At 39.8% G+C, this 10,250-nt stretch overlaps 1 protein-coding gene across 1 annotated transcript; it reads right to left on the bottom strand.

Annotated features, from left to right (window-relative positions):
- Positions 1–4,225: 4,225 nt before the first annotated feature.
- LOC126249323 (mucin-17-like) lies at positions 4,226–9,606 on the bottom strand. The gene is made up of 3 exons (XM_049950976.1): positions 9,564–9,606; positions 6,967–7,054; positions 4,226–6,809 (listed from the first exon to the last, which is right to left on the bottom strand). Exons 1-3 carry the CDS (start codon positions 9,604–9,606, stop codon positions 4,226–4,228), a joined length of 2,715 nt encoding a protein of 904 aa, XP_049806933.1.
- Positions 9,607–10,250: the final 644 nt, after the last annotated feature.

Raw genomic sequence — 10,250 nt, forward strand, 5'->3', positions numbered from 1 at the left:
TTTTTCTTCAGAAATCCCTAGCATGACAAAGCACATACACAATGGCGTTGATTGCATCGCAATATTCCCATTACATCCCGAGATATTGAGACGCGAAGTTGACGCTTGAACCACCCGACATGCGCTGCTAGCGCACGTCCTGAGGCTCAGGCGTGAACCCCATGCTACCCGTAATCGCGCAGCAGACCGTATTATTCGTTTCGGACCTCTTGATAAGTATGGAAGTGTGATTACGCATGTCAATCACATCGCGATTACGGGAAGCATGGGGTTCACGCTTGAGCCTCAGGACGTGCGCTAGCAGCGCATGTCGGGTGTTTCAAGCGTCAACTTCGCGTCTTAATATCTCGGGATGTAATGGGAATATTGCAATGCAATCAACGCCATTGTGTATGTGCTTTGTCATGCTATGGATTGCTGAAGAAAAAATATAGGAGGTCCATTTAAAAAAACATAAGTTCGTGTTAAAAAACACATATGCTTTCGTTTTAGAATGTTTCCAAATATGTACATTCATGGGCCCCAGCCCTACATTGATACCGGTGAAAGTCGTTTTCCATTAGCTGGTATTGTTCCAGAGATATTTTGGGTGGACAAGATAGCTGGGACACCCTGTATATAAATGATCTGGCAGACAGAGGTAAGCCGCAGTCTGCTGCTGTTTACTGATGAGTCTGTGATGTATGGGAAGGTACAATCGTTGAAAGAGTGTAGGAGGATGCAATATGAGTTGGAAAAAATTTCTAGTTAGTGCAATGAATGGCAGGTAGCTCTAAAAGTAGAAAAATGTAAGTTAATGCAGATGGGTAGGAAAAACAAACTCATAATGTTCAAATATAGTAATTGTAGTGTGCTGCCTGACACAGTCACATCGACTAAATATCCAAGCATCACGCCGCAAAGCAATATGAAACGAAGTAAGCATGCAACAACGGCAGTAGGGGAAGCCAAATTGTCGATCTCGAATTATTGGGTGAGTTTTAGGAAAGTGTGTTTCATCTGTAAAGGACACCACAAATAGAGCACTAGTGTAATCCATTCTTGAGTACTTTTGCAGTGTTTGGGATCAGCAACAGATTGGATTAATGGAAGACAGTGAAGCGGACTACCAGTATTGTTACTGGTAGGTTCGAGCAACTCATATTATGGAGATGCTTCTGGAGATCAAATGGGAAGCGCTAGAGGGAAGGTGATGCTCTTTTGGAAGAGTACTATTGAGAAATTTAAAGAACCGGTTTTTGACGTTGACTGCAGAACAATTCTACTGCCACCAACGTACATTTCACGTAAGGACCATGGGGATAAAGTTAGAAAGACTTGGACTCATATGCATATATATAATAAGTCGTTTTTCCGTCACTCATTTTGCTAATAAAAACAGAAGAGGAAATGACTAGTAGTGGTACAAGGAACCCTCAGCCATGCACCATATCTTGGCTTGTGGAGTGTGTATGTAGATGTAGGTACAAAGCACAAATGTTAACTCCATCTCATCATGTTGAATATTCAAGGGAGTGGTGGTAGTGTGTTGGGGGGGAGGGGGGGGGGAAGGTTTGGTGGTCGTGGGGGACCAATAAGAATGCACAACATGACTCAGAGAGGGGAGTCTGTCATTTCAAAATCAAAAATTACTTTAATTAAAATTAAACTTTCATAAACAAAACAGGAATGGTGGCAACCATTTTGACTCATAAATTATGGTCATTAAGGTAATAGTTACGAGATTAGGCTAAAAGCACTTGGAAATTACGTAACGCAAATGTCAACAAAACTGAGAAAAGAAGTTAACCGTTTATTTACATTAGGGTAGTAAAGTATTTGGTTTATTTACATAAGGACGCTACACTAAGTGGAATACATAACGAGAACAACTACTCTTTGAGCCAGTATGTCTCTGATTCTCAAGATTGATTTAAGACGCAGTGATTCCACTCCAAAATAAAGGAAGATGTCTGGCGTAGATTAACAAGATGTACTATGTTTGCTATATCTCGATAAATACTTCAGTTCTTTTTAGCTTATGACTGGTCCACAAAGATAATTTACTGATAGAGTGTTGTTAAAAGTAAGAAAACTAGCGACAAAATTGCCCACCGAGAGATGAAATTTGATCTCAGTTATTTAAATATACAACAATGTCAATATTTTGCCAAATGCAGCTGACTTAGCTAACCCATTTACACTTACTGATTAGACTATAACTTTTCATTCGCCTTCACATGCTTCTTCGGGCTGCGACTAACGATCTTTCCCATCGAATGGAGACAATTACATTATGTTCACGAGTTTTTGCAAGTTTGGTACTCTTCCAGCAAAAATTACGTTTCTATGCTACTAAATAATCAAGCTAAATTTCTGATTTGCATAGAAAGCAGAAATTTAGTTTGATAACTGCCGTCAACAAACGATAGCTCTCATTTTGAGAACGTGGTTGTTTCAGACATTAAGTAAAACGCAATAAAGAATTATTCCCTTTGCTTTAATTAATTCAGAAAATGCCAAGCAGTGGCTATTGGAAGTATGTTCCTGTTCTATGTAGGATATTGTACAATCTGATAGAATATCATACAGTTTGTGTCAGCTCTGTACGAGCGATTTTCAGTTTTAGCATCGCTGTTCTTTTATCGGAACTTCATAATTTTCGAGAGTAACAATGCAGTCGCGAACAGTATCCCATCTCGGTCCATTTGTTCATCTCAGCGCCCTGCTCTCATCTCAACTTTCTGCCCCCCACCCCGCTCACATTTACTCATGTACACCACACTTACAAGTTTTGTGTACTTTTCTCGTCTGAGTGCTATTAACAGTTTACGATTACCGATGACTCTTGTTCTTGCATTATATACCCGTTATTCAGAAAGACATATAATTCGCTGTGGTTGTAGTACAGCATCACTGTTTCTTATCAGAATGATTTACTTCACTGCAGCTCTCTTACACATTAAAATAATTTCATTCTTTAATTAAGCCAATAAACAGAAATATGAAGTGAGCCTCACCATTGGTCATTAAGTTTTAAAAATATTTTCAGATTTATTTTCTTCCCATCACCTGGTGGTCTTACTAGCTCAGATTTTAATTTACTTACAATTTACAGCTTTAATTGAGTGTTGTCTTCGAATGTAGTTTAAAACTCTAACAAGGAGCAATTATGAAGCAGTTTGAATGTAACAAGAGGTATGTAATAAAAAGCACTCTTGTATATGAAGCTACTTTTCAACACCAGTTTTGTTATTAACTGAAGGGTTATATCATTTATTTACATGTAACAACAACTTAATAAACATTTAAAAAGGTATTTATTATTGCCTGAAGAATATTTCCTAACAACCTAGACATGAAACTGTTCACAGTTTCCATTATGACGAGTTGTGGCAGTGTTTAGTCAATTTATATTCATCGACAGCTTACAAGATTATGTTCGACAGTAGCTGCAGCGAAACTCTTATTTAGATAGAATTTCAAGGAAGTGAATGATTGTATACTTCAGAAATAATTTTAATGCTTTTTTATTTATTTTTTCTTACATGTACAATACATAAATTTAGTAAACAAAGACATTTTATTTCTATAGGTTTTGTGTGGTGTGTGATGCAAATATTTTGTCATTCAATACACTAGCAACTACAAACATCAAGCTTCAAAATATATGTGGTCCTATGGTTCAGTTGGTATCACATAAGAACACTTTTCATGTTGAGAATTGCAAAACAAACTTAAAATGTTGTCCATACTCATAACTATGGTTCAAAATGCAACAATACACAGAAAATCAACACTTTAAATGCCAACTGTAAATTCAGAGTCACCACGAAAATCCTTTATTTAATAACGCCCTGATAATTATCTCATCAATGCTCAGTGAATTCACGTAATATGTAACAACAGGAACGGAGGGAACTTCGAAATTAAATTCATTAACATTTCAAATAAGTCATCAGAAACTACATTCCGTAAATAGACTCTCGAAAATGAAAGCTGCACTACAGTGGACGTGTTCACCAGGACGTAGTTCAGATCGTAAAACTTGTATGTCCAGTTAACTGTTATCATAGTAAATAATAAATGGTTATCACGAGCTACGCTACACTCATCAAAATTACGAATGCTGTCACTGACATAACTGACTGTACTGAAATTGTTCAACTAACGGTGGTCGAGTCACTGAAATTAGTTATCACTTGAAGTGTTGACACCAGGTGCCCACATACTTGAGGACACCACACTAATTATTCTCTTCACGAGAGAGCAAATCTCGAAATCTTATAACGGGCTCTTCGGAAGTACAAGCCTGAGATGTGGAAGGTTGGCCTGCTTCACGAGGTTCAGGAGTGTGAGGAGAAACTGCTGTGCGGTCGCCTCGTCCATGTTTCCTGTAGTATTTGAATCCAATGCTGATCAAAATGAGAGCTACTACCGCCCCTAAGATGATAGACATTGTCTTGAGCATTCTAATGTGTATTTTGTACAACATTAGTAATTCGGCAGGAGAAGATCCAGTGTATGATGGATAATGGCTTTTAGTTTTGTTGCCATCCACTGCTTCGTCCTTGGAGATAGTTGTAGTGTCTTGTTTCGCTGTTGTGTTATATGAAGTCTCTTCATTAGTTGGTGGAGTCGTTGTGACATCTGGCTCGTCACACATCACCGTGCGGTTATCATTAATACCTGCCAGTATTTTGAAAATCGATAGAAATGACATCGTAGAGTGCTTTTCCTGGTTGGTACCAAGGTTGGTGCCCTTACATTTATTAATTTGCAATGTGATATTATTATCGTTAACAGGCTGTGGGAACGATGGTGTGGTAGTAGACTCATCTTTATTAGGTTCCGGACTCAAGGTGATATTTGGTCCACCACTGTGCTCTTTAATATTGCCACCATCCGCAGGCACGGTGACTGGCGTTAGTGGTGACATGGTGGTAAGGTTATCTTCCGGATACACAGCAACTGTGGTGCCAACGGAATCACATTCCTGCTGTGTGCAATTTTCATCATCTGCTTGCTCTGCAACTGGCACTGATGGTAAAGTGCTGGTTAGCAGAATATCGTGAGATGACGAAGGCATGTTAGTGTCGAGTTCACCAGCCTCTTCCATGAAATTCTTGGTGCCAGTGGGTGGTGTAAAGTGTTCAGCCGGGGGTGTAGTTGGTTCCATACCGTCATAGTCGGTCTGCAATGTTGTGGCGGTGGATTCAACATTCTTCTGCGTAAGACCCTCGCCATCGTTAGGAAGCGTCAATAGCTTTACTGGCGAGATGGTGGTCATTCCAACACCATGAGCTGACGAGGCAGGTATAGCGCTGAAATCATCATCCTGCTCACTGGGCTTCTCAGTAACAGTGCGGTGTATGAAGTCAACATGCTGTGGTGTGGTGCTCACTTCAGCATCATTTTCGCTCTCGAATGCTGCAGTGGTGTTTTCTCCTTTTTGCTGCGTGTCACTCACATTGTTATTTGAAATGGTGAACAACTTTGTTGGGGAGGTGGTAGTAGTCACGATTTCTTGAGCTGACGAGACCGTGGTAGTCTTGAAATCATTGTCCTGCACTGTGGAATTCTTGGTAATAGTGCGCAGTATGAAATCATCATACTGTGGTGTGGTGGTCACTTTAGCATCATATTCGACCTCGAATGTTGTGGCGGTGGGTTCTCCATTTTGTTGCGTGCCACTCACATCATTATTCGGGACAACAGACAACGTTGATGGTGAAGTAGCCACTATTCCAGTTTCCTGAGCTGATGATTCAGTAGTAGTGATGAATTTCCCATCGTGTTCATTGGGATTATCAGTACTAGTGTGTGATGTGATGTGTTCATAGTGAGGTGTGGTTGACCCTGCATCACCATAGTTAGCCTCAAATGTTCCAGCAGTGGTTTCAACATTCTTCTGCTTGAGTCCGTCTTCAGCACCAAGAACTGATGGTGAGATGGTGGGTGTTCCAGTTTCCTGAGATGACGAGGAAATAGTAGCGTTGAATTCATCAACATCCTCCTTGAAATTATTTGTATCACTGCGTGGTATGTAGTCCACATCCTGGGTTGTAGTGGTCTCAGCATCATTGTGATTACTGGCTTCAACTTTTGTGCCGTCGGGCTCACCATTCTGCCACATGACCTCATTTTCATCTGGAGTCATGTATAATGTCAATGGTGATCTCATGGATGTCTCAACATCCTTAGCTGGTGAGTTTCCACCCTGCTCCTTGAAGTTTTTGATATTAGCAGGAGGTGTGAAGGGCACATATTGGGGAGTGGTGATACCATCTTCATAGTTGTCCTCTAATGTGGTGGTCTGGGATTTGCCATTCTGCTGTGCGTGATTCTCAACCTCTCCAGGTGTTGTGAACGACGCTGATGGTGAGATAGTGGGTGCTTGACTATTGGTTTCGGTATGAGGTACGAAGCTCACGTACGGATCTTCGTAATTTTTACCATCATTACGCTGCATTAACTCTCCTTGTTGCGATGGCAAGGTGTGCACGTGTCCATAATCAGTCCCAGTGTCTTCCGTATTCTGCTGCAGGAGGTTCTCATTGCCACTCGGTAGTGCAAACGGTGTTGTGGAGGTTGGCTGCAACTCGGGGACCGATGGAACCGCTGTAGCGTCATTTGCGTCAGTCTTTTCATCATCACCGAGCTTCAGGGACCCTGTAAAAGCGCCAGTAGTCGATCTGTTTTGGATACTCGTTGGCGGTGTAGGAGTAGATTCACCGCTCTCAGGCGCAGAATTCCCGTTACTAACAAGACTTGTGAAATGTGACATCATCATGTAACCTTCATCTTCTTTAGCAGCTGTGGTCATGTCCCTGAAACAATGGAAACAAAAAATTATCAAATTTTGAATTTTTCTGCCTAGACTCTTTTTCTCAGTTAACACAAAAATTAAATAAAAATAATAATTAGATGTGTTTCAAATGTAGGAGAGCCATAACATAGGGTTACAAAGGCAAAAGCGACACTTACACTTTGCGTTGATCTGTTATCTCTTCTTGGACAGAATCATCTGTACCTGTCGCATTTTCAGCTGACAGGTGACTTGTTATCGGTAGAGCTGAAACAAAAGAGTGATTATAAATCTAGTGTCCATCAGTGATTTCTGTCCGGGTAAGCAGATTTGGGACCACTACACAACTAGACAATTTCATAACTGAATCTCTGTGACAGATGCGTTACATTTACTCACAGGTTAGTGTAAAGATACTGAACATAAACAAATATACGACGAAATGAAATAACGATTCGTAGCTGAATGCAGTATCAGAACCCACAAATATTTTTTGAGAAATTTACTACAACTCGTTGGCATTTGATACACTGTGTAAGACATTTTAGTCATGAATGAAAAGAGATGCCGCAGACGTGTACCAAGTTCGCTCTGATACCGGACATTAATATTTTGTAGTAGTTTTTCGAAGAATGTTAGTTATTTCGCCAGCATGCACATCGAATCACAAGCCAACTGTATGGGTAGGTGCATTATCGTCTTGGAAAATTGTGTCATTGTTTGAGAAACAAATCGTAGCATTTACTTGTACAACATTATCGCCTAAATCAAATCAGCTACAGAGATAGATGCATATTACACCGCTGTGTGCACTGAAGATAAACTTCTTCAACTGTAATAACAAGTGACAGTCGCACAGGGCAACTGATTAAAGATTCAAAACGATCCTGTTTCCTGACAAAAACTTTAATTTTCTTATTAACCTTAATTGAAAATATGAAAAATATGTCATAAAATTTATCATTTTTGCCTCCTAGAAATACGAGTCCAATTTCAGATAACAGTTTGATGAAATTTTTCTCGCAAGTGGCGTTCTTTCGTTGTCACCTTTAATACTGTAGAAAGTAGTTAGCAACAGAGATGATTGAAGCCTTAAGATGCTGATTTATTGACTCCTACACACGAAAGTATCTGTAAAAATTCATAACGTACCCCTATGATTAATGATTATTTTAGATTATAAAATCCTGTTAATCATTTGAATATATACATAGTTAAATGCCGTTTTGCGTTGTTTATAGCAAGAACATTCGACAAACGGTGAAACAAACGCCCAGTACACAATTTCTGTGTCATGTATCCTAAAAAAATGGAATAAGTGGACATTACCCATGGGAGGTGTCTATATTGATGTGTCTATACATGCAGAGAAATATACCCAAATCTATATTCTGTTTCCAAACGAGAAACATATTGGTGAAGCTCTTATTATGCGCGGCATGCGTGAAGAAATTTACGATGTGTGATAAGTGAAAAATAAACAAGCTACGTTGATAACTGGATGGAAAGACGATGCTTATATGTGCAACAGAAACATGCAGTGGGAGCTCAAAATAACAATTACGGTTCAACATCGAACAAAGTGCAAGGATTGCACCGTGAAGTTCGCCGAACATGAATCTCAAGATTGCAGCTGAAGTTACGGGTTGTATCCAAAGCTTATTGGATTTTTATTTAAAGAACAACTGACAGAGTGATTGTGTCAAGTGAAAGTAAGAATTAAGCTTGTGCTGTAATTCCTGACCCGTGAACAATGTACTAGAACATCAGCAGCGACATTATTCCGCACACGTGGACGATTCACCGTGTTACTGCTGAGAAAGAAACATGAAAAAGCTATGAGTTGCATAGAGATAGCGAAATATTTTATACATGGTGCCTTCACGTTTCAGAGAGCTCAAAGCCAGTGGAAACGTTAAAGCGTTTGTTTCGATTGGTGAGTGTGTGTTTCAGATGAGGAGCGAACGTCTGTGGACGTTGACGATAACATGACAACATAGCTGAGAGAAATGAAAGATCGTGACATAAACGATTAGGGAAATTAATCATATGCACTTTGAAACGTAATGATGTCACTGAAATTTCCCACACACAACTGCTTTTACTGACAGGTCATATATCATGAACGTAACAAGATTTACGAATGAGCGTCGTCTGCGAAACTATTACACATTTCGATTGCACATTTCGAAAAATAACACAAACGCTGGACTACGTTGAGCACATAACAAATCAGAACGAGTTGTAGTAGATCGCTGTAATAGTAGACGACAGTGAAACCAAGAGTTAAATAGACACTCAATATAGAAACAGTATATTTATACAGAAAACGGAGTACTGAAATATGTTATCATTGCATCTTTGCATGCTAGATGTAAACCAAACTTTTATGAAATCAATAAGAGAACGTATAATATGATTAAGAACAGCATACGATGAAAGAGGGCCTGTTAATGTAATTTCAAGATTATTATTGTTGTTGCTATTATTAGTAGGTACGACGATACAGTATCCCTTAATTGTGAAACGAAAGTGGCAAAGAACCTGTTGGTTCCACTGGGAAGAAAGATTTATCTGAAAAACTGGCCTACCACATTCGAAACACACGAAAACTTTCCAACTGAGCAACTATTATTTTTCCAGAAATATATTATTTCATAACATGTCAGCACAAAATGAAACAGAGACCAATTATCAACACTCTAAATTAATAAACAACGCAAAATTGGTAACGAAGTCCGTGATGAAGTAGCATGGTTAGGGAATTTAAACTCACCAACAATATATAGGATGACCGTCAAGCAAGTGATAATCTTCATGCTGGTAGCCCTAGTTGTCCTCGCGAGCACTCGAAACACTACTCCGGTCACTAGCAAACTGAAGCGGCCACCGACCGTGTGGCGCGCTTAAATACGTCCCGGAGCGCTGTGGAGGGGAGGTCTCCGCCTCCCGAATATGTCAGGAAATGGAATGCGAGCTTCGTAACACGTCACCGCTCGCTGCTCAACACCTCGCGCATGCCTCTGTCAGACGATAACCGTCACTGAGCATTTGATATGATGAGTCAAGGGGCTACGAGAGATAACGCTAGCGGAAGGGAGTGGTTACGGGAAGGGCGGAGGGGGCACTGCACTGAATCTAAAACCTTTTCTCCAAGTAAACCGAATATGAGATTTTTCAGATGGTGTTCCTTACCTGTTATATTCAGCGACACCTTTGGGTCTTAATTTTTTATTTATTTGTCCTTTACATGAGGGTATTGATTACCTATTAAAACATTCCAGATTGATCGTCGAGAGTATAAAGGCAAGATGGAATGCTCTCGATCGTATGTTGAAATATTGCGAGTTTTGAGTCAAAAACACGTTTAATCCATTTTGGTTAATGAGCATTGTCCCACAATTTATAATGAATGTGTGGCATCCCAGAATAACGATTTTGCTACGTATGCAAATTACAAATC

This window comes from Schistocerca nitens, chromosome 3 (genome assembly GCF_023898315.1).
Source record: "Schistocerca nitens isolate TAMUIC-IGC-003100 chromosome 3, iqSchNite1.1, whole genome shotgun sequence".
Taxonomy (NCBI): domain Eukaryota; kingdom Metazoa; phylum Arthropoda; class Insecta; order Orthoptera; family Acrididae; genus Schistocerca; species Schistocerca nitens.

Coding starts and splice junctions, on each gene's coding strand:
- LOC126249323 (XM_049950976.1), bottom strand. CDS start 9,606: ATGAAGATTATCACTTGCTTGACGGTCATCCTATATATTGTTG. Junction 7,055..9,563: donor GGTCATCCTATATATTGTTG/GTGAGTTTAAAT, acceptor CTTTTGTTTCAG/CTCTACCGATAACAAGTCAC. Junction 6,810..6,966: donor ATAACAGATCAACGCAAAGT/GTAAGTGTCGCT, acceptor CCATTGTTTCAG/GGACATGACCACAGCTGCTA.